This window comes from Dysidea avara, chromosome 4 (assembly GCF_963678975.1).
Source record: "Dysidea avara chromosome 4, odDysAvar1.4, whole genome shotgun sequence".
NCBI lineage: Eukaryota > Metazoa > Porifera > Demospongiae > Dictyoceratida > Dysideidae > Dysidea > Dysidea avara.
Genome location: NC_089275.1, coordinates 31,625,682 through 31,651,689, shown reverse-complemented (window position 1 = coordinate 31,651,689; position 26,008 = coordinate 31,625,682). Strand labels below are relative to the sequence as shown.

General features: G+C 36.3%; 1 protein-coding gene across 3 annotated transcripts in view; it reads right to left on the bottom strand.

The window, feature by feature from the left end:
- Positions 1 to 4,496: 4,496 nt before the first annotated feature.
- LOC136254689 (uncharacterized) overlaps positions 4,497 to 26,008 on the bottom strand; it is a 31,696-nt gene continuing 10,184 nt past the window's right edge. The window contains exons 5-17 of one of the 3 annotated variants that reach the window (XM_066047408.1): positions 16,038 to 16,523; positions 15,817 to 15,984; positions 14,361 to 14,873; positions 12,167 to 12,358; positions 11,717 to 12,109; positions 10,742 to 10,803; positions 10,289 to 10,659; positions 8,058 to 8,336; positions 5,847 to 6,006; positions 5,703 to 5,795; positions 5,532 to 5,645; positions 5,393 to 5,478; positions 4,497 to 4,873 (exon numbers count right to left, since the gene is read on the bottom strand). In XM_066047408.1, coding sequence (XP_065903480.1) covers positions 4,675 to 4,873; positions 5,393 to 5,478; positions 5,532 to 5,645; positions 5,703 to 5,795; positions 5,847 to 6,006; positions 8,058 to 8,336; positions 10,289 to 10,659; positions 10,742 to 10,803; positions 11,717 to 12,109; positions 12,167 to 12,358; positions 14,361 to 14,873; positions 15,817 to 15,984; positions 16,038 to 16,523 — 3,116 coding nt within the window. In that variant the 3' untranslated portion in view covers positions 4,497 to 4,674. Of the gene's footprint in view, positions 4,874 to 5,392; positions 5,479 to 5,531; positions 5,646 to 5,702; positions 5,796 to 5,846; positions 6,007 to 8,057; positions 8,337 to 10,288; positions 10,660 to 10,741; positions 10,804 to 11,716; positions 12,110 to 12,166; positions 12,359 to 14,360; positions 14,874 to 15,792; positions 15,985 to 16,037; positions 16,524 to 26,008 lie in introns of all 3 variants that reach the window. The other 2 variants (XM_066047407.1, XM_066047410.1) reach the window with 2 other exon arrangements.

The window sequence follows — 26,008 nt, the reverse complement described above, 5'->3', positions numbered from 1 at the left end:
AAGGATTTTGAAATATTTTTAGCGGGTCAAGAAGTACTACAAATGAGCGAAATTTCAAGATCATTGTGTGTAATTGCATCCATGGAGTTATTAAATGTCTAGCTCAACATGTACATACTATACATAGATGCATATTATAGGTAAGATGTTAGCCATTTGCCATTCTGCAATGAGTTGTTATTTTATTCCTTGTTTCTCGTCACCACCTGCATCAATGTATAGGTAGCCACACCACATTTTAATTATTTGATGATATAGATCACATGAATGCCCCATTTGTGACCCAATTTTGGAAAATCGATCTTAATGTCACACGTGAAATGATTAGAAATTCACTATTCACTGTGGTACCATTAAGGCAGTTTGGCACCTGTTAGATTATTTCTTAGAATTTGTAGTATTTCAAGGTACTGACTAACAATTGTAACCATTGTAAAGCTGATTAATTGCTTGGAATACTTAATTTTGGTTATAAATATTTGAGTTATCAAATGTGACATTAAGACAGATTTTTCAAAATCGGGTCACATTTCATGGCACAGAATGACCAAGTGTCAATATGTATAGCTGTGCATAATACACATAGCAGAAAGGTAACTAAAGGGATCCAACCCCCTTCACTCTTGTTCAACATGGCACACAGTCTCTGCACCTTACAAGATCGAGATACTCAAATAGAACAGTCATGTGTATCATGAGAATTAGAGGTTATTCTCTTTAATTACTCAAGCAGTCTCCTCATGGTTTATACCTTGTCAACTGTTTTGGTACTAGGGTGATAAATGACTGCATGGAACAATCAACAAAGTGGTAACATGGAAAATATTCATTAAATAGATTATTTTATGACTTTAGAGTGACATTTCATACTAGTTAATTTGTTTTTTGTACTTATATTCTAGGAATGTTTAGCTACTGTGCATGTTGTGTTTGTTGTGTTGTTGCGTGTACATATGTAAATGAGTTGGTGTAACATGTGAACAGTCTTACACAACACAAAAAGTACTTTCGGTATGAACCAATCAACAGCAGCCATCTTCCAATTCTTCACAATAATAGCCATTCACTCTATATCACATGATCTACCATACACCACTGGGTCCAGTTGCACATGAGGATCACCGTGTGATGGCATTTTTTTAATGCCTAGAATAAATACATGATAGAGAGAATGTGGCACCGTAAACCAATGGCGGGCAATTGTTGAGGAGTTTGTTTCCCTACGCAGATCTATACAGGTTGTATTTACCAGTAGTAATTGATTATATCATTAATTTGTATTGAGAATTTCATGGTAAGTAATGTGGTGGTAGTACAATTAAGAGCCTCTCGTATTATAAACTCTTGGTACAATGTATTTAGCATTTGTAGTTATCAAGTTATGGTTAGGCCCTCATAAAATATGCCAGCATGATAAAGAGCATGATAAAATAGCCAGAGTACTATACCATCAATATAGGCGAACATTTCAAACTATGGAGCTTATTCCTTGGAAGTAGATTGATTCTATACCAAAATGCTTTCAGGAATTTCCCAAAAATTTCTTTCAGTGTTTCTATTATGCACCTATCAATGCTAAGCCCCACTACCCCCCTCCCGGGCTTACTAGGGGATTAGTGGGGGATTTTGACCTGATTTGATCTGAAACTCTGCTCCACTAGTGGGGCATTTGACCGCTCGAAATTTTAGGCGTTTGTTTTAACTTGTAAGCTAAAGGAATTGACCTGTTTCCTAAAGCACCTAACAGCCATACTGCATGGAGATTTGACCACTAGTCGTTCCCCCATGGGTGGAGAATTTGATTTTTCAAAAAGTCAAATCCCCACCATTTCCCCCACTACGCCCCGGAGGGGGTAGGTGGGGGATAACATTGATAGGTGCATTATGCTTGCATTATATATGCTAGTATCAATTACTGAAGTAGGCCTGCGTCAAATATGCCAGCATAATAAAAGCATAATAGGCTGGAGTGCTATGCCAGCATAATGCTAGTGTATTAGGTGGATATTTCAAACTATGGAGCTTAATTCCATGAGATCGATACTCCCTAATAGAGCAGTCAGCGGAAACTACAAACTGTAATAGAGTACTCTAATGCATATAAATTGTACATTGTATCGATACTCTCTAATAGAACAGTCACTTTATAGTGAAATACTCTAATACGGAACATTCACAGATTAAAATGTTCCAAGATAATTGTAACAAATGTACGTACATGTTGCTAACTTAGGCCCTCATTAGGGTGGTCAATGGAAAATGCAAACTGCAATAGAGAACTCAATTATTATGATACAACTCCTTAGATCAAACTCAGTAGTGGATTACAGGGGGAGGGTAAAGAGGGGTTCTTTACCCCCCTCCAAATTTTTTTAGTATACCAAGATCAAGACACTCTAAAAGAGCAGTCACAGTATTCAGAGCAATGTGTAGCAAGCTATGTAAGGATTTTATGCATAGTTGATGGGGTGGGCAGCTATTGTCAGCATGTAGTTGCAGGCTGTGACCTTTATTTGGTTTCACCTTACCAAACCAGACAATGTATACGTAGTAACATTATTTTTCATTTTGATCCCCCTTTCCAAAAGTATCTCTCTAATAGATCACGTTGTAGTGTGTTTCTCAATACTCCACTGTATATATTAAAATTGCATTAGTTGCTTGCAATGCTTGGGCCATTATCTTTCAGAATCCATTAGGGCCTTACTAACAGTAATTTGATACTCTGTGGAAATTTGTAGAACTATACAGATAATGCCACTCACAAAACAATCAGTTGTTTCTAAATTAAAATTTTTGACACATAATTGTGTTGATTGGAACACTTTAAGTATTTAGTTTGTCTTGTTCTTGTCTGATTTTGTGCATTGTGGACACTTTATTTATTTTTATATTTTCCTTGCCATGGCTGTACTGACATCACTAATGTGCTTTTCACAAATCAGTATAATTGCAAGATATATGTAATTGTATGTGCGTTTACATCTTAATGATGGTGCATGATTAAAATGTTCCAAGATTATTGTAAGGAATGTTGTTAACCTAGGAACATAATGCAAGCATAATTGGAACACTAAAGAACACAATAGATGAAAATTTTGGGAAACAATTTTGAGCATGTTTGACTTGTTGCTGCAAAAGCATACAATATGCGAAAGCCTAAATATCAGCTTTTAATAGATATATTATACTGTTCACATTTTCTGTTAAATTTGGAATTTGAAAAGTTAATATTGGTGTACTAAGAAATTCAATGTCTCTAAAGCCATACATACCTAACACTGTGAAAAAGGTGGGATATAAGATGGTATTTCCAGTGGCTTATTGAATACAAATAAGCCTTAATATAAACCCTGTATTATACTCATGTTATACTTTAGTATAATGCATACTATACTATTACATATATGGTTTCAGTTTATTTACCACAATACCAAAAATAGCTTATATCAAATATAATGCCCACACTATACCATCACATATATGGTTTCAGTATGTTTAACACATTAACTAAAGCCTTACATGTGATTGTCAGTATACTACAGGTTATATCAAGCTTTTTTGTATTCAATAAGCCACTGGATATACCATCTTATATCTCACTTTTTTCATAGTGTAATACAGTTGGGGTGAATACAGATGGTAACTTCAAGCACACATACCCCCTAGCACCTGGTTTGTGTAAATTGCATTAGTAGGTAAGACATGGTCTATACAGTATTCCCACTGGCTGCTTTTAATGAAAGCTAATAATTTGCCACACAATTGTGGGTGTTGAGACTTGAAAGACATAAACAATTCAACATGCATACACTGTACATAGTAACATAGTGTTACATACGTTGTTTTATTAGAATCAATTTCAGAAAAGCAAACATACACCCAGGGCTGTGGGTAGTATAGGTTTTATATTACAGTGTATCTAAGGTATTTTTGTAGACTAATTATTAATACAGGGTATTTGACAATATATATCACATTGAGGCATAATTTAGCTATACAGCTATTTCCTGAAGTTTGCAAAAGATGTAATTACATAAATGGTTATTGGTATCAGCTGTCAATAATATGTGAATCTTATATAATTGGCAAAACCTCTTATCAGTGCATTGCTAGCCAAATAAGGTTATACTATACAGTGATGAATTGGCAGTGTTTGCTGAGTATATTCAAACCCTTCAAAGCAGCACTTCTAATGAATTCAAACAAATTAATTTTTAATGCAATGGTGTTTTCTCTGACTAACCAACCAACCGACAGACTGACTAAATGAGTGAGTGAGTGAGTGAGTGAGTGAGTGAGTGAGTGAGTGAGTGAGTGAGTGAGTGAGTGAGTGAGTGAGTGAGTGAGTGAGTGAGTGAGTGAGTGAGTGAGTGAGTGAGTGACTGACTGACTGACTGACTGACTGACTGACTGACTGACTGACTGACTGACTGACTGACTGACTGACCAACCGAACACAACACAACAGTTTCCCCTAGTTTTTTTATCCAGTGTTGCTACAATTATACTGTATGTTAAATCCATCCTTGTTGTAGTTTGTGTTTATCTAAAACTTAACAGCATTGTTTCTCAGCATCACTTTTAGTGGGCAATGAAGTATATAATCATATAATAGAGCACTATATTCAATATAATACAACATTATGGAAATAACTTAACCACTGTTTTGCATCAGCTATAATTTTTATAGGCTGACTGCAATTCATGATACAGCTCTTCACAATTATGTAATAATGTATTTCCCAATCCAACAGCAGCTTCTCCACATTGTTGAATATCTTCATCACTGATGTGTAACAGTTCTTCATCTGGTTTATTGAGGTACTTGACAATTAGTACAGAAGCTGGACGACTTTTGGGATGTGGGTGCCTACACATGAAACAAACCATTTGAGCACTGCAATTTTTTACCAGGATTTTTTTCACTACACACACATGTGACCAGGAACGTTAAAGCCAGGTACGTATGTGGTCACAAACTTACATAACAGGTACACTATAATCTTATAGAATTACATTTCTGTGATCTGTATATAGCTTGCATAAAAGTGCAGTACGTGGTAAAAGCAAGAGTTCATAATATAAAATATTTACTCTTACCATTTTACATTATGAACTTTGGTAAAAGCACAAAGCTATAAGAAGTTATCAGCCATAGGACATTTTCACTTCATCATAATCATTGTGGCATGAAATAGAATTATAACTGCACCATAGACCTTTGCAATTACTTCTTTTGTAATGCTCCATCTACTAAATACTGTAGTACTGTGCATTTGTTTATATGGAAACAATGCAATACATCTAGTATGCAGTCTAGGAACATTATATAACATGCAGCTACAGTATGAACAAAATGTGTATAGTGTACAAATTTAGTGATACATACCAACAACGAATCATTAATTTGTATATCAACTTGGGACATCCTGATGGTGGAGGAAGCCTGTAACCACTTCTGAGTACATTAAGAACCTAAAAGGCGTAGAATACAAAGCAATCCATGTAACCAAGATAAGCTTGCTCACATCTTGAACAGGAGTATCTGCAAAAGGTTTACATCCTAAGCTCCATATCTCAAAGAGTACACAACCAAAACTCCAAACATCACTGAAGGTTGAATACTTTCTATGTTGGAGGGCCTGTACATGAAGCAGAAAAGGCTATGCTTCAACATAGATCAATTGCACATAACATACTTCTGGAGCTGTCCATTTGGCAGGGATCTTCCCTCCAGATGTGATGTAGTAACTGTCATCTTCTAGATCTCTTGACATACCAAAATCAGCAATCTGTAAGTGATATTGACTGTAATCACATAGCATAAACAATGTAGTATGTACCTTGCAGACTTCTTGTTCAGTCAGTAATACATTCCTAGCTGCTAAGTCACGGTGTACAAAGTTTTTATTTGAAAGATAGTTCATTCCTGCTGCAATCTCTCTGGCAAACTTTAACAGTAGTGGGGGTACTGTGTCTGGAACCTTTTCACCTTCCTGTGTACTATTGATTAGCAGGAAAGGCATAATATTCCATAAAAGCAAAAAAAATTGACAGAAAAAATACTGATTTGGCGAATTAAAAAATAAATCTATTTGAAAAATCTACAATGGCTCCTCTTGCTCACAAGGGTCTTCTGAGCTAATCATGTATACATGCATTCAAAACATACTGACGTAGGCATCTCTGTCATGGGCAGTGGCTAGTATGATGCAAACTTAGATGCTTGCTATAATGATCAAAGCTACGATTATGCTCTAGCTCCATACAATAAACATATGATTTGAATAATTATACTTTGCCAACTTTCAGCAGGTACTTTAATATTGTATAATTATGGAGAATTTCAGTAATGACATCACATAAAGTGAAAGCTAAAGTGAAAGCTTTTCCTACTGATGCATCCCACAGTTGTTTGTACTCATGGTAACCCCAGATTCCATTAAATAATTTAAAAAAAATTCCATAGCAACTTAATTAAAGCGCTCGGGTCAATCTGAAAGCTTGTTCTGAGGCTGGTTTTTGGGTGATGTTTTTTCGTGGGCCATACCTACTCCTTTGTGGTCCCTACTAGTACTGTGTAATAATAGCCACATCCAAGCCTTTCTACTGACTGCCTGACTGACTGATACCTTCAAATAAGCATAACTCGATAACAGCTAAGGATACGGGTTTAATTTTTTCACTGTTCAACGTCGCTTCGGCCCGAGAAGTGCCTTTTGGCATACCGCAGTATGTACAATGCATTCTTCATGGACTTACCAGTGTCCTCCTTTGTGTCCCATTCATCTTTGCTGACAGTGAAAAAAGTGTCATTTGGTGGTAGCACATGATGGCTTCCCTTCGTAACGGAAATCATCCATATTTTTCATAGTGGCTACTTTGATTGCAGAGGTGCTTTTCTGACAGTTCTTGATTCATACTGTTGTTTAACAGGTTGAACATAGCTGACAACGAAGTGTAATATAGATACTTGCATACTTCACTTTTCAAATGATAATTGATATAACTGGGGCGCACGGCACCATTTCTTTCTTTCAGTATGCATGGATTGCAGAGGTACTTTTTGAACAGTTCTTGATCCGAAATGCTGTGTAACGGGTTGAACATAGCTGACAACGAAGTGTAGTGGATGCTTCACTTTTCAGATGATAATATTGATATAGCAGGGGCGTGTGGTGCCATTTCAGATGCGGTATGCGTGGGTTCACCAGTCATAATAATTATTTACAAAAAATTTACCAAACAAGTACGCAGAAAAAATTAATTAGGAATTTTCAACTAGAATAGGGACCATAGCACATCAATAAAAAGTACTGAAACAAGCTGGAGTAGTGCACGATATTAAATCACAGTAAAACAATAAGAAGTGTTATATCCCTACTGTGCTCAAGATACCATAATGCAAATTTATTGCTTTACTGTGATTTAATATCGTGCACTACTCCAGCTTGTTTCAGTATTTTTTACCGATATGCTATGGTCCTTGCTCTAGTTGAAAATTCCATGTGTACTTGTAATATAATATAATACTTGAAAGCTATCCCTCAAGTCCCATCATAGTCAAGTACCACGTAGATGCCTCTGGCACAAAACTACTAAACTTTCAAACAAAGTTTGGCTGCAGCTGTGAGAACATGCTCAGCCCCAGTAATCTTACAATGCTAGCACTGCATAGGATAATAGGTGATTCCTCAGCATTTTTGATTTCAAGATTAAATCTTCTGAGGTTTACGAATCAATATTACAAGTAGTCATGTTCGTTAGCCTGGTCTTTACTAAACAGCAACCCATGACTAGTCTATGTCCTCTTCAAGTAGTTCACATACATTCAGCCACTGACAGAGACACACACTACAAAGCAAATGTCATTCCTAATGTCACTTATATAGCTACATACAGTATATGGTTACTTGGAGGATTTAAATTTGACAATTTCAGTGAACCACCAAATTTGATTTCCTATCATGTATGTGTGCTTATACAGTATAGACACTATGTACAGTACGTAAACTTTGAATGCTACATGTGTGAACCTCTATTGTTGAACTTACTCAGGTTGTAGCTCAATTAAATAATTTCTGAGGTCTCCCTTCTTAGCATACTCCAGCACAATCATTACAGGATCTTTTGATACTATGCCATATAGTCTAATGATGTTGTCATGAAAAAACTGAGCCATTATGGCAGCCTCTTGGAAGAATTTTATCTTATCTGCTGAAGAAGCATGATGGTTAAGAGTTTTTACTGCAACCTCTTTTGATGTGCCATCATCTGACCATGTTGCCAAAGTAACTACACCAAATTCTCCACATCCCAGTTCTCTTATTGTACTAAATGACAACATGATAAAGTGAACATTAATTTTGTTCATATACTGTAGGTATATGTTTATGTGTAACAACGACAGAAGTGAGAAGTCAGTGAAAAATGCAGCGTCTAATAAATTATTTTTAAATGTACTGTACATTATCTTGCAAGGAAAAAGATTTCATATGCAGTTTTCTGGTAACCTGTAATCACAATCTAGAACTATTACATGACTGCTGCTTTTTATACTGAGCTTCTAAAAGTGCAGCATTCTATTGCTTACTCAGTTCCAAGATTATTGTGGGACTTGTGAGTCTGTATGCTGGCCTTTGGACTTCCATTAATTTCGAACACTTATTTACTGAACTATGTACAGTGTATTAACTGTCCGTACTCTTAGCCCCACATTCCACTACTATTAGAGTAGCTACATATATATATTTGTGAGACAGCAAAACTATGCACTGTAACAAACCCTCCATAATAGGAAAAGTACATGAATACACTATGTACAGTTAATTTGCTATGTAAGCTAAATAATAAATAATCATACAGGGCCAAGGCAAAGTGACTTTGAAAGAGTACATGTACCTATAAGATCTTGCAATGTGTGTATGTATTAGGGATGTGCAGTAAGTATTATTATTACCGTGGATTCCCTAAAAATTAGGCAGAAATAAATTAATTCCGTTTGTGTCTGGTCGAACACTGAATTAGGAAAAAATGTACCGACCCGGTGCTATTGTCGAATTTTTAGGGATCTATCCCTAATACAGTCTGCACGCTTCATGGCTATGTTATTTTCGATCCGTTTACTGCTTACTTTATGAATTTCTTTCTACAGGGACCAAAAGGAACGCCTTGAGGCGGAGCTGACGATACCACAACACTCACTTGGCCGCAGCGCTATATACTATGATTGCCTACATTATCCAGGAGGGATGGTCATGCCAATACTATATCGCTTTTGAATGCAATCACCCAGACGTAATATTAAGGATTTCAACCAGTAATCTAAAAATAGAAACCACAATTAATAACATTATTAAACTATCTCGTGATAAATCTCGCTATCAGATGCTGCATAAAGTGTTCCATGGCTTAACAAAGTATTATCTGTGGGGGTATCATGTTAAAAGGAGATGTGGGGCAAGGAGAGATTTTATTCTGTGAACAGAAACGTAGATTGTTTTGCGGTAGCGATGACGTCAAACAATGATATCGTTGGGTATGTTCCCTGAACAATTTCACACTTGGTACTTCATCCAGCATTGAGGTAGCATATTGCATGAGGTCACAGGGAATCCTCAGTACTCAAGAGACCTTCGTCAACTAGTACTCCAAGTGCCAAAAATTAGCGCACTTAAAATTAGAAACTATCCTGCACTTGCCGAAATTTAGAGCACATTGCATTCAAAGCACAGGGAGTGCCAAATAGGGAATCTACAGTATACTGATATTAAATTTACTATCGTGATACCATGTTAAAGTATTCAAATCATGATAGATGTGCATGGCAGATTACATGGTTGATCGTAATAATTTTAATACAAAATTTTTAATGCAAAAATTGCTTGTCAAAAATCTGCCAACAGTAGAAAGTGAGGATCTCTTCTACATTATACACTGGATATCTACAAGGTCGAGTACATAGCCACCCATACAGCAAAATGCAGACAAATGGTACAGGAAGAATTTCAGATGTGTTACTGTAAGTGTGTGATCAATGTATAACTGCTTATGGGTCTTAATTCAATTTCAAATTTCATAAAATAAACACATGTGACCTATCTAACACAATATTGTGATATATAATATCATGTCGCAATATCGTTTAAAGTGATGAGTGATAGTTGGCTTTGCTTGATGATTCATACTTCTAGTATGTATACTCAATACAGTTATGTGCTTGCACATACAGTGTAAGGACACACCACATTAGAAATTCTATAGTAGAGTTATACATAAAGTGTACCTTATATTCTTTGATGATACCATTTTAGCATTAGCTTGTTTTATTTGAGCTAACAGCAGCTTCAAGTTACATGAAGGTGGTACAAATGCTACAGAATATCCTACAACACTAGTACTTGGAATAAAAACCTGTCGAGCAGGTTGCAATGGCTGTACAGTATCCAGAGGAGAAGAATATTCATTAAATGGTACTGTTGGTGTGGCTTGACTATCAAACAGTGGTTCACTGTAGTCATTTGGAAATGAGAAAGACATGCCAGCAGCTCTAGCTCGTTCCAATGATTTGGCCGGCATTTCGTAATCACTAACTGGTATTGGATTATGTACAATAATACTGTCACTTGTTGCAGGTAAATGATCATTTGTCTTGGTCTAAAATTAAAGTACAATCATACTAACACCACATGTAAATATAAATCTAGCCACATATGTGTACATTTACATGCCTACATACCTGATTATCATCAATATATTCATAGCTTGGATTGGATAACTCAAACAAATGGTAATGTGTTGCTAAAGTGGGTAAATGCAAAATTAGAAGCACACTGCAGTAATAGTGGAGTTTAGAATAAGTGCAATTAGTATTAATTGTATACTGCCTAACCAATAGATACTCTGGATACCCATACAAATGTACCAAAACTGGAAAACGATGATAACCAACAATAAAACTTCCGTTACTTACAAAATATATGGTATGTTCCATTTTTCGGTACATACACCGTAGATAGAAACTACTTTTTTTTTCATTTTGTGATTGTCTGCTGTTAACAGGATGAAGGGTGAGCAAATTATGGAATCGTAGGTAAAGTTATATAAAGATTTTACAAAACAATGCTTTCCATAACTGATGTGAGTTTCGCTACTCAAAAATGATTGGCAAAGCTTCGTAATGGATTAGGAATTTCATCTATCTCTTTTAGATACACGCTGTACAGTACAGTCTACCATGCAGACAGGTTGACAAGCAAATAATTATGCTGTGAACACTATCTAGGTGATCCTAATGCTTGTTCTTGTGTTGTTCTTCATAGAAACAAGCATCTGTTCGGGTGCTTCAACACCAGAACTCTTTTTTGCCAGGCATTTTCAACTTCAGCAGCAACTTGTAACTAGCCAACCATATAACTTATGAGGAGTAGACAGCTACCATAACGTGTAGAAATCAATGTACAGTAGTTTCCAGTGCCGATACAAGACTCAGGTACAATATGTCTTTTTGTTTCTGTATACAATATATAACAAAGGTTGTAGTGTCCATGGTCACCCATATCTTAATGGTTTCTTTATATTTTTATGGCTAACCACAGCATCCTGTGGTTGCACAAGGGCAATTACCAGAGTAAATAAAATATTTGCTAAACTCCACTATTGTATAATCATCACACAAGCAGAGCAAGCACTAATTAAGCTATTGCTTATGTACCTGCTTTCAAATTGACATCATACTGCTTTTGTTTGCTCTGTTTTCTCAGACACAAAAAGACACAAACACAAACAGTAGACAGTACTATAAGAATACAGACTACAGCTAATACTGGTCCAACGATGATGGGAGTTATATTAGTGTCATCAATACCACTTGTATCCATGTTTCTATTGTCATTACTGACATCACTAGAAGTTGGTAAAAACACATTACTTAAAGTTACTATACTGTGATCAGATGAAGGAACAGTGCTTGACTCAATTATGGTATTAGAAGTTGGCAAAACAACACTGGGTGCAACTGCAGTGATGACAGATATGGAAGCACTGCTAATAGCACTGTTGAAAGTCACTATGTTACTAGTAACACTGCTTAAGGTGTTATTTGTACCTACAAATTGCACATATATGGTAGATCTGTTAGCAACACAGTCATGTAATTTCTTACTTTTTGGGCATGTGATTGCTTTACCACTCCAACTTCCATTACTCTGACAGGTCCTATTGTCACTACCAGTTAGCTCATAACCAGTGTTACATGTGAAACTACAAGTGTCTCCCTCATAACCTACTCCCACTCTACCAGAACTACATGACATTCCTCCATTGGATGGTGTCGATAGGTTATCACATCGGATGTCTATATTATACATATATGTATAAAGTGGTGAGTGAGTAATGTTGACCCAGTTAACTAATGGACTGAATAGTAATACAGATGGGACCTAATCTGGATGACCCGATCCACTTACAAAACTGATGTACACATCAACGGTAATAAAGCCATTGTAACCAAAACACATGATAGTGTGTTGTGCAGCCAGTGTGGGCGTGCAACGGACAAGTGTGTGCTTTATGGGAACCAAGAAAACACAATTTTCACAAATTCATAGCTTGATACTGCCTGAATAGCAATTAAACCATTTTCGCTGTGGAAACTCCCTTAGGGTGGACCACCTCCTGTTTCAAACTTGAGTTAAATCTGCCTAACCATTACTGATATATGCGCTTTCAAAGTATGATTTACTATAGAGGTGTGCGATTATCTAGATATATCCGATTATCTAGATATCAGAAGAAGACTTATCGAGATTAGGATGGTAGGTTTATTTATCTAGATAACAGTAAACTTCTGTAAATTACTTTTATATCAAGGAATATCTGATGGTGTAGACATCTCTAACTCTCCCACCACTTGGGCACTGTACTAAAACCAACATTTTTCACTTCTTTATACCCTTCAATATTGTAATTTGCTCACTTTACTGGTTACATAATTGGCAGTTGACTATAATATACATTTGTTTCAATTATCTAGATAATGTTAGATAATCAAGATATGTTCAAAAGGAAATACCGAGATATGCCTATATTTGTTATCTCACCCCTCTAATTTACTACAAAGTTAGACGGCAGTAAGAGCATAATGCAGCACATTTACTATCCAAATTTCGTACACATCAGATAAAGAAAAAAGTAGTTATGCATGATTCTTCAAAAATGTTAAAGCAATTAGCCACAGGGTAAACTGCTTGAAGAAATGACTTACAAATCAGTCTGTACATGAAGTAACCATCATAGTGTAGACCTTTTGATGAAATTCTGCTAACAGTCATGAAGTTACAACAAAAACATCAACCATGTGTAGCAAACATACAATCAAGTTTTGTTAATAAAATAGGGATTACTTCAGTCTTTCCAATTATATCAGGCAAAACAGTTAATGAAACAAACTGAAAGTAGGTGTATAAATAATTAATTATTTAGAAAGGCCTTTTAGTGCTCTATATAGAATCGGATTATACACCAATGCAAAAATCAACTAGGTGTAGCAAGTGTGGAAACAAGATATTCTAATAGTGCAGTCAACATTCAGCTACGTAATAAGTAACTATATTAGAGTATTCAGTTGCAATCAAGTCACCATGTACAGAGTTCAGCTATGTTACAAGCCACCATGTAGAGAGATCAGCTGCAATCAAGTCACCCTGTAGAGAGTTCAACTACAAATAAGTCATCCTGTAGAGTGTTCAGCCACAAAATAACCACCCTGTAGATATTTCAGCTATGAACAAGTCATGCTGTAGAGAGATCACTACAATTAAGTCACCTTGTAGAGAGTTCAGCTACACACATGTCACCCTGTGTAGGGTTTCAGTTACATAAACAAGTCACCCTAATAGAGTATAGCTGCATGATAATGATTTTCTTCAGTTTCAAATTAACAAGACACATACTGTAGTTGTACAACAATAATAGTATTTTCTTTTTCAATAATTCCTATAGTAAGGAGAAAAGAAAACAAATTAAAAGGAGGCCTCAAAGCTTCGAGGCCAGCAATTACACAAAGAAGTGATATCTGTACCAAAATTGCCAAGCTGTGAGAAAAGGATCCAGCCCTTCAAAAAGGCCAGGATAAAAATAATAATGTTGTGAAATCAGAGGTGGCAGCCAAGAAAATAAATGGTTGCAATAATGCTAATGCCAATCATAATGAAGGTGTGATCATTGCATTGGCATCGTTGCAGCCATTTATTGCCATGGCTACCACCTTTGAATTCACAGCTTTTTTCACCATGGCCTCTTTGGAGGACTGCACCTTTTTAAAAGCTTGATTGTTTTTGGTATACATACATTCATACCGATTGTAAATTGTATCAATGGCTGCACATTACTTCCAGTAATATATTGAGTATTTAAGTTGATGGTACTTAATGGAGTTGTGAAATTATTAGCAAAACCTCTATATCCTGAAGTTGTAATACTCCATACATTATAACGTGATCTAGCTGGATGATAATATCCTATAACATCTCCAGCTTCAAACTCAATTCTGTCATCATCATTAAGAGTTATATTTACTACCCAGTAAGTGAAATCATCATTTGGATCATGACCAATTTGAATTACTTTACTTTCTACTAATTGAACTTCATCCACTTTATCAAATACACCAAGATCATGTGATGTTGGATGCCACAACTCAAAATAAGGATCGGTTCCATCACTGTACACTCGATGTAAACTAGCAGTTATACCAGTTATTCTACCACTACAGGTGAAGTTGGCACGTGGGACAATTACTTGACGTGGTGAACCAAATCTGTTATTTCCTCTTTGTTGAACTCTGACTTTGTCATTACAAGTTGTTGCACCTGTAATATATACAACAAAGAACACATTTAATTGCTGTATACCTTGGTATGACATAACAGACAGATTCACCAGTAGTGAAGTCTGTATATAGTACATTCAAACTGCACATGTTGTATAATGATATGCAAGCAAATTTGTTTATGGAAAAGTAAACCTGTAGTTGGCCAAACATTTGAAGGATAGTAACATTGAACGGCAATTTTGTGTTAATAATCAAAGTTTATAAAAATTTATGAGTCTACCAAACTTTTTAAGTGGCCCAAGATGCTACAATGAAAACCTGTGGCAGGGTTACATACATTGTCCTTAGGTCTCTATAGCATAGAAAAATTGTCAGCTCATTCTAACTAAATATTGCATAGTTAGCTGCATACTATCCTTCACAAACTGCTAATAAGTTTGAACACTTGCATAGAAACAGGTCAAGATGTGTCTCATTACCATATATATAGTTCTTCCTAGGGTACTCATGTTCGCTTATGTAACAAACTGGCAAAAGGAGACAGGTCGGTATATTCAGACTTTATAATAAAAGCAAAGACGAGTCTGAAGACTGGCAGTTTTGTACCTGATATATTGCAAAGGGTGGTATTGTACGTACATGATAAATACTGGCAATTATATCTGGTGGTGTTCTGATCACTCAATCTCAAACTTGGGGCATGTACACTGAATTGCATTAGAAGATTATGTCAAGTTTTCAGGTATGGTGATGCAATTTAATACTCACAATTGGTAGTTTTATGGAATACATAAAATTATCATGGCTGACAACCAGTATGTACAATTGACAATCCGCAAGGTCTTGGCTTACTGCACAGTGCATTTCAACATACTAAAAGTCTGTGTGATTGAAAGACGGAAGTTGGAAGTTTGTATATAAGACATCCTTCTCAGTTACTAACAGATACCCTGTACCTTTTCTACATATAGAAACTGTACCATTCCAACTTCCATTACTCTGACAGGTCCTAGTGTCACTACCAGTTAGCTCATAACCAGTGTTACATGTGAAACTACAAGTGTCTCCCTCATAACCCACTCCTACTCTACCAGAACTACATGACATTCCTCCATTGGATGGTGTTGATAGGATATCACATCGGACATCTACATGGATAAAGTGCATTATAACATAAAAGTTACGTTAGTGGTTATCTTACCAAATAGTATTTGAAGTAGTAGCTGTTGAATATTTTCAATACAACTTTCACTGCTAGTATTAACAGTAGTCATATTCCCTCCATCACAATCATGAATACTTGATCCATTACCACTAATAGTATTAACTTGATAACGTACATTAGATGGATGATAACATCCAATAACATCTCCTGACTTAAACTCTATCCTATCATTATCACCAGCAACTATCTCTGCTAACCAGTACCCATCCATTGCTCTTACTTCACTATCTTCTAATACAATTTCATCACCAATTCTTTCATAAACACTGGGATCACCTGACATGGGACGCCACACTTGAAAGCTAGGATACTCACTACCACTATTATTTAGTGATAGACTAGCAGTAATATGTGTTATTCTTCCATCACTGTTACTACAGTTAACATATGGAATGATCAATTGTCTATCAACTCTTAACTGGTCAACTCCTCCTTGATAAACATTGATACTTGCTAAACAACCTGCACAAATAGTTTGAATAATTCACCACACATCTAACATTATTATAGTAGTAGTGACTGATACATACAACAGTTACTCATCAGCGTTGTAAGTGGGTCAGTATTGTTGACCCGTTTGACCCACTGACCCTAATAGTAATCCGGATGGGACCCGGATCTGACCCACATGTGCCCTGGTTTAATTAAAATAGAGGCGTGCCCCAAGAGCTACATTAAAAGTCCACAAGTTCCACTAGTCAGCCCTATATTTTTTTTACACTATAAAAATTGTCTGCAAGAAGTGAGTAGCTACGTATTATCAAGTGGGCGTGGCTCCACGTACGTGTTATTACGTGGGGGTGGCTCCACGTACGTATTATACATGAAGGTGGTTCCACGTAAGTTTACATGCAGCTACAGAATTTCCAGAAGTTAGTTACCTACATTTCAAGTAGCAACATGGATCTGGTGATGCATGCATGCCCAAAGAGCAATGCTGGTACAATTCCGATAAGTAGACATGGCTCTACATACCCTGCACAGACAGCAAAGCATATTCCTGAATGATAGGTGTAGCTCCACATGAGTGTTTACAACTGCATTTCCATCAATACAATCGAGCTTGTTAACTTATAGTCACACATGAGCTCATCCGGGTCAGACCCAGATATTTAGTGAAGTGGATAAGACCCACTTGACCCGGACAAAATGTGACCCAAATGACCCGGATAATCCGGATGACCCGGCCCACTTACAACGCTGTTACTCATATCCGCACAAAAATTTCCAAGCTGTATAAAAAGGGTGCGGCCTTCAAAAATCCTGGGTGAAACAATTGTGAAATCAAATGTGGCGGCTGTGACATGGCTGCAATGATGTGTATGAAACAAATTTCAATAATGGCTTTGTGCATTATTATGATCAGCATCATTGCAGCCATTTCATGGCCACCACCTTGCTTTTCTCACCCAGGATTTTTGAAGACTGCACCCTTTTTATACAGCTTGGCTGCTTTTGCACGGATTTCATTTCTTTTTGTTTTAAATATATACCAATGCCAACCATAAACTGGCTTTGAAGTTTGTTTTACACAAATCATTGTTGTTATCTACGAATACAATGAAGATGATAAGATCAAACTAGTGCTCTACAAATACAGAAAAATAGCTACCTACTGATCTGATACTAAAGCTGATTTGTGACCAGGCTAGGCTTGCAAAAACAGGGCATGTGGACACCAACTACATCCCATCACAAAACAGATCATATAGTCAGGGTTGTAAGCCTTTAAAAAGGCCTTTTTGTGCACTTTTTGATAAAAGCATGAAACTCGGCAGAAAGTTTGTGTGTATGACAAAGATTATTTTTTGATAGGGAGCCACCTCAGATTTGACCTTTGGTGACCTTTACAGGCAATTTAATGCTCAAAAACTGTCAGTTTTGTCTCTATTTCATGTTTGTATGATCCAAAATCCACAAACTTGGTGTCAAATTGAAGTAGTTGCCCTAAAGAATAAGTTGGTTTTTACAAAATGTCTATAGCTTATTCTGTTTTAAAGTTACAATGATTTTTGTGGTAAAATATGCCACTATTGTCTCTCACCCACGCACAATTTTGAAATATGGACAAAAAGAAGGTTTACTTTTTCAATACTTTTTTTAAAATTAAGGCTTTACAACACAAATGCTGAAGGTCTGTAGGACACCTGGTCCTACAGCCTGTTGAAATTTGTTGTGTTTAAAAAGGTGGAGAAAGGAGAAAAAATCCATGACTAGCATGACCTAGGCAGCCAAAACCTGCAGCCATTCAATTAATGCTCAAACGCTTACAGGAGTCTTCCAGGCAGCCAAGATGTTCAATTTCATGTATAGGAATTCTAGAGAGTGACTTATTATCTCAAAGTACCCCAGGTGGAACAATAGTAAATTTATTAAGGCTTTACAGCACAAGTGCTGAAGGTCTGTAGGACACCTGGTCCTACACAGTGTTTAAAGTTGTTACATAAAGTGTACTTATTCTGTATAACAATTTGACATGTTAAATAGGCATGATATTAGGGATAGATCAATTGAGTACCATGGGTTACATGCCCAAGCAGGTCATTATTCTGAATAATGGGTTTATGTGCGAGGTACAATTTGTGTAAATTTTGCAAATTCTTGATCCACTAAATTTTAGTTGCATGTTTTTGTATGAATTCACACAGTTCGACTAAGCTTTCTGGATTCTACTTTTAATGAATTATCATAGTGAAGACAATTGCTTGTGTTTTGTAGGCTAAAGTTTGCAATTGCAGAAATTTTTGCTATGAACTCACAAATTGATAGTATCACTGATGTTTAGTATCTATCACTGAAGAATGTTTGAAACCACCCTATACAATAGCAACTCAGTGTATCAGTGCATATCGTACTATATAAGCATTGTTCTTATTATATTTTTTAAAGCTATTACTGTGAAACCTCTCTAATTCAACACCTGTAACTAATCCAGAATATCTCTGTAATCAGACACCGTTTGCTGCACCAATGAAATAAGACTTTGTCTGATTGATGTTGCTTGATAATCCAACATTTCCACACAGATTTTTAGCAAAGTAATGGGTGATACAGAAACTGATATATAATAGGAAAATTCTACACAGGCAACTAAACTAAGTAAAATTGATTTATTGCTCATACATACCATATATAGGTACTGGTCATGGTGCACGTTTTAAAATCAAAACAATTGTCCAAAATTAAAATAGTGTGACTATTTATGTTGTATATTTTAAAATAAACTGTCTGGAATGTACATAGTAACTTAGTAGTTTTCTTAATTCTTATTTGTACAGTTTACTGTGTAATGTCAATAAGGGTGATCAATATGTGCAGATAATATAATCTAATCCAAAACAGCCAAGCTGTAAAAAAAAGTGTGCAGCCCTCAAAAAGGCTATGGTGAAAAAAGATGTGAAATCCAAGGTGGCGGCCAAGAAATGGCTGTGATGGTAGGTTAATGGTAAAAATTTTAATAACGACAATTCAGGTGAATTTTGTGTTATTATTAACAAATTCTATCACCTTGAGTTAATAAATCCCCCCCAAGAAATGAAAGGGTGCAAGCGGCACAAAAATTCACCTGAATTGTTGTTATTAAAATTTTTACCATTAACCTACCATCACAGCCATTTCTTGGCCGCCACCTTAGATTTCACATCTTTTTTCACCACAGCCTTTTTGAAGGCCGCACACTTTTTTTTACTGCTTGGCTGTTTTGGATTAGATTTCAATTCTTTTTGTATTTGTATACCCCAAATATACATAGGCCGGCTTTGGGACTTTTTTAACCTATCTTTTTTTTCTTTACCACAGGAAGAAGAAAAGATGAAGCAGATGTACTTTAATGATTTTATCAGTAAATGTGAAAATTATATATATAATACAATCATATATATATATTTATTACAGAACTCTCCATGGTGGTTTCTTTGTAACTGAACACTCTACAAGGTGACTTCTTCTAGCTGCTCTCTCTGCAGGGTTAATTGTTTGTAGTTGAACGATCTACAAGGTAACTTCTTCTAGCTGATCTCTCTACAGGGTGATTTGTTTGTAGCTGAACTATCTACAAGGTAACTTCTTCTAGCTGATCTCTCTACAGGGTGATTTGTTTGTAGCTGAATTCTGTACAGGTGATTTATTTGCAGCTGAGCTCTTTACAGAATGATTTCTTTGTAGCTGAACTCTCTACAAGGTAACTTCTTCTAACTGATCTTTCTACAGGGCAATTTGTTTGTGGCTGAATTTTCTACAGGGTGATTTCTTTGCAGCTGAACTCTCTACAAGGTAAATTCTTCTAGCTGATCTCTCTACAGGGTGATTTGTTTGTAGCTGAATTCTATATAGGTGATTTGTTTGCAGCTGAGCTCTTTACAGAATGGTTTCTTTGTAGCTGAACTCTCTGCAAGGTAACTTCTTCTAGCTGATGTCTCCACAGGGTCACTAGTTTGTAGCTGAATTCTCTACATGGTGGTTTCTTTGTAACTGAACTCTCTACAAGGTAACTTCTTCTAGCTGATCTTTCTACTGGGTGATTTGTTTGTAGCTGAATTCTGTACAGGTGATTCGTTTACAGCTGAGCTCTTTACAGAATGGTTTCTTTGTAGCTGAACTCTCTACAAGGTAACTTCTTCTAGCTGATGTCTCTACAAGGTCACTAGTTTATAGCTGAACTCTCTACATGATGATTTCTTTGTAACTGAACTCTCTACAAGGTGACTTCTTCTAACTGATCTTTCTACAGGGCAATTTGTTTGTGGCTGAATTTTCTACAGGGTGATTTCTTTGCAGCTGAACTCTCTACAAGGTAAATTCTTCTAGCTGATCTCTCTACAGGGTGATTTGTTTGTAGCTGAATTCTATATAGGTGATTTGTTTGCAGCTGAGCTCTTTACAGAATGGTTTCTTTGTAGCTGAACTCTCTGCAAGGTAACTTCTTCTAGCTGATGTCTCCACAGGGTCACTAGTTTGTAGCTGAATTCTCTACATGGTGGTTTCTTTGTAACTGAACTCTCTACAAGGTAACTTCTTCTAGCTGATCTTTCTACTGGGTGATTTGTTTGTAGCTGAATTCTGTACAGGTGATTCGTTTACAGCTGAGCTCTTTACAGAATGGTTTCTTTGTAGCTGAACTCTCTACAAGGTAACTTCTTCTAGCTGATGTCTCTACAAGGTCACTAGTTTATAGCTGAACTCTCTACATGATGATTTCTTTGTAACTGAACTCTCTACAAGGTGACTTCCTCTAGCTGATCTTTCTACAGAGTGATTTGTTTGTAGCTGAACTCACTACAAGGAAATTTCTTCTAGCTGATCTCTCTACAGGGAGATTTGTCTGTAGCTGAATTCTATACATGATGGTCTCTTTGTAGCTGAGCTCTCTGCAAGGTAACTTCTTCTATTGATCTCTCTACAAGGCGATTTCTTTGTAGCTGAACTTTCTACATGGTGGTTTCTTTGTAGCTGAACTCTCTACAAGGTAACTTCTTCTAGCTGATCTCTCTACAGGGCGATTTGTTTGTAGCTGAACTCTATACATGATGGTCTCTTTGTAGCTGAGCTCTCTGCAAGGTAACTTCTTCTATTGATCTCTCTACAGGGCGATTTCTTTGTAGCTGAACTCTCTACATGGTGGTTTCTTTGTAGCTGAACTCTACAAGGTGATTTCTTCTAGCTGAACTATCTCTTTCCATAGTTGCATGATCTCCCTACATGGTAACTTCTTCTAGCTGATCTCTCTACAGGGTGAACTGTTTGTGGCTGGTCTCTCTACAGGTGACTTGTTTGTAGCTGATCTCTATATGGGTTACTTGTTTATAGCTGATCTCTTGAATTCTCTTCAGGGTGACTGCTCTATTAGGATGACTGCTCTATTAGAGTATCTCGATCTCGCACTTGCTGCACCAAGTTGGATTTTGTGTTATAACTCCGTGGCTTTAAGTCTGATTCTTCTACACCATTGAAGAGCCTTTCTAAGATGATTACTCCATCTGTACAATGATTTTCAAAGCATTACCCCAAGCGGTATATCTGGTAGGCGTGGCAAGCAGTGGCTTTTTTATTAGCTAATCTCGATTGCATAATTGTTGCACACTGTCGGTTTTTTCGTTGTATCTTCCTGGTTTTTACATCGATTTCTTTCAAACCACAAAAGGTTTGAGGTTCAATAGTTAACCTATTCACCCACCGATTTTCAGCTTCTTCCCATACGCGGTTTACCCTGTAGGCGTGACAACATATTGGTGTTATTTTTCGTGAATAATCGCTCATAACTCTTTGACTGTTTATTGTATTCCAGCCAAATTTGGTACCGAGATGCGCCGTTGCACCCCTCTTCTGTGTGCCAAATTTCAAGACAATTGAATATGGCATTCGCATTGTATAGCAGTTTTTGTAAGTGTGCAACAAGAGGAAGAAAAATAAGAAGAAAAAAAAACCAAGAAACTAAGCCAATTTTTTAAGTCGCATATCTTGGTAACGCTATAAGCGATTTTGCTCAAATTCGGAATGTGGCATGTTGAAATTGGAGTGAATGTCCACAGCAAAAATCGCCTTGTTTCATCAAGGCAGCACAGAGCTACGGAGGTGCAAAAACTGCGTTTTCTTTCTTCCTGTCATTATACTCATGGGTGTTGCACGCCAGCTTCTTGGGCCGCACGACACACTACCGTGTGTCTTGATGCTGTTTGGCTAATGGTGTTTAAACTGCTATTGTAAATAAACTACCAATTTCCTTTACTAACATATTGCACCAGGATAGTAATCACTGCTTAATGCTAGTTCCTTGTATTACCAATCACAATACACCAACATAATGTTTGGTATATTCATAGAATTAGGAATTGTTACAGGGTGACAACTAAACATACGTACACTGCATGTTTAAGTGTAGCTACTGGCTATTTTTAGGCATTAGCACTGTTTTAGTTAAGTGTTCTATCTTATGTAGACAAGTATATGCAGTGCGTTTTACTGTACAATGTACATTCTATGTCTTGAGTTTACTTTTATAGAAAGTGGTCTCTTAAAACAGGTGGTCACTACATGACAGGTTCTGTCTTACAATTGTAAATGATATCACATATCTAACTCAGCATCTAATAATTATGTTGGAAATACAAATCTGCACTATGTGTAAGTACCATACTGCATGTGGGAGAAAATAGGGCTACTTTCTGCTCTTATAAATGGCTATAACTTTGCAATAGTAAAAGCTATGGATTTTCTTTAAATGTTAGCGTACTCTTCAGAGCAAGAGCATTAATTTGACACCAAGTTTGTGAATTTTGAACCATTTATAGGTGAGACAGTTGAAAAACTGACCATTTTAAGCATTAAATTGGGTGTAAAAGTCACCAAAGGTCAAATCTGAGGTGGCTCCCTATCAAAAAATAACCTTTATGATACATACAAACTATGTGGCAAGTTTCATGCTTTTATCCCAAAGTGCACAAAAAAAGGTCTTAGCACCCTAACTAATATCTCCATGTTGCTATACTCTATTTGCATTCTGTAACTTGCATTATAAAGATAATTAAATGCTGAATAAGGGCTGAACATTGCATTATAATAGTGTAATGTCATAAAAAGTTATGAACAATGAAAGTTTGAAAAAAGTAGGTAAATTTTGTGTGCCCACATGCTCTGTTTTCACAGGCCCAGTCACATATATACTGATATAATCTTGCTATAGATATATATGTAGTGCCTGTGTTTATTTTTAATAGTGAAAAGTAAATTCAGGTATATAGTACTGTTATTTTTGTCCATTAAGATTTTGCAGTGACTGTTCTATTAGAGGATCTTGATTTTTCATGCAAAACGTGATAAGTTGCTTAATTTTTACAAAGCAAATCCTGTACTTGTTATGTTAGAATACAATTTACAGCCTGTTATCACAAGTTTTATTAGCATAGTACTTATTATAATGATTATGATGATGATGATTGATACGAATAGATCTTAATAGTACTGTACTACCCGAGGTACTACTCTGCTGATCTGTACCAAAATGGCTATAATAATTATATTATCAGCTTTGATTCAATGGAATACTAGAAAAGTTGTAAATTAGAGAATTTATTTGATTACTTTTGTAATGTTTAAATAAAGTACACATTTTTTCAAGATCTCTAGTAGAACACACATAGAATGTTCTAGAACAATCTAGATTTTCCATTGATCGATCTATGAAATTATGAACTTTTATTATTGAGTAGATTTTATCTATATACTAGAAATTAAGTGAGGAGGTGATCAGCCGTGATAGCAGCGGCTCACTGAAGTGGTTAAGGATTTGGGTGCTCAGTATGAAGGTCCCTGGCTCGAATACTGGAAAGTTTTTTTTCGACATTTTTCATGCACCTTTTTAACCCTGTGGTGACTGCTCTATTAGAGTATTTCGACTCCGCGATTTACAGTTGTTTGGTTTCGTTTAAATTAAATACAATAGTTTTAATCATAGCATTGACATACACAGTAGCTATGATATAGCTATGTACATACATGTGTGACTGTTCTATTAGAAAATTGAGCATGACTGTTGCATTAGGGTGACAGTCTTTCCATGCCTCCTTTCACTGTGCTACACTTTTCAGACAATAATTGATATAACTGGAGTGCACGATGCCACTTCAGATGTGGTATGCATGGGTTCACCAGTCATAATAATATTATTTACAAAAAGTTAACAAACAAGTACAGTACATAGAAAAGTTTGGAATTTTCAACTAGAGTAGAGACCATAGCACATCAATAAAAAGTTCTGAAACAAGTTGGAGTAGTGCATAATATTAAATCACAGTAAAGCAATAAGAAGAGTTATATCCCTACTGTGCCATAATGGAAATGCACAGTAGGGATATAACACTTCTTATTGTTTTACTGTGATTTAATATCATGCACTACTCCAACTTGTTTCAGAACTTTTTATCGATGTGCTATGGTCCCTACTCTAGTTGAAAATTCCTAAATTTTCTGTGTACTTGTATCACTAAAGAAGCTCCCTCTGGTTTAGTATAGCTGTTACTATCCAAATTAAATGCTCAGTGTTAATTGCCATGTTTTGCATTGCCTCAGAGCATGGCATCTATAGAGCATAAGTGTGGCAATACCACATTTCAGCCAATCAAAACTGAAGTCTACTTACAGGTTTCTATGTGACTGGACATGATGTGATTGGCTTTGGAAGCGTTGCATGTAATTACCTTTAAATGTGTCATTTCAAGAATTTAGAACTCTAAATGAAGTGCTATACACAGTAACATAGAGATTACCAAGACATCACATCATCACAGAGATTAAATACTGTACATTAACAAAAGCATCACAAACTATACACTTTGCATGCATGTAACTTTGCTATGTAATCATATTATCCCATAATAGGTATTTTGATTTGAGTGAAGATCACAATGTGACTTAGCTTGGAAAAACTGGTCTTATCGCCTTTTTGAAAGTATTGAGAAATGCTGGTTATAAGTATGTAGCTCACCAATGGTTGTAGCTACAGTGTATGCAAACCAATTTCTTACACAGTTTACACCAATTCCTTACCTTCCGGAGCATCCACTGTACAACAGCTAAGTTTACCACCATTGTAGATAGTTTTTAAAGTGAGGTTGACTGCATCAGGTGAGCTCCAAAAGTGGTGGGTGGTGGGGGCAGGAGGACAAGAGATTGCTTTTAAAAAAGTTAAGGAGGAAGGCATAGGGATGAACTAGGCCACGTTACAGGCCATTGAGGTCTCAAAACTGGCTAAAAGGAAAGAAGATTTACAGCACCAGGGCATCAGAGTAAAAGTGAAAGTGGTAAGGTTCAGCAATCTGGGGGCATCCTCCACTGACATTGTACATTTTCAGGTGCTATTTGGAGGCTACTTTTGGTGACACTGTAGCTGTGGGCAAGGTGCTAGTTAGCTACCTGACCATTTAGCTATAAGTACTAGCTGGTACTAGTGTTCA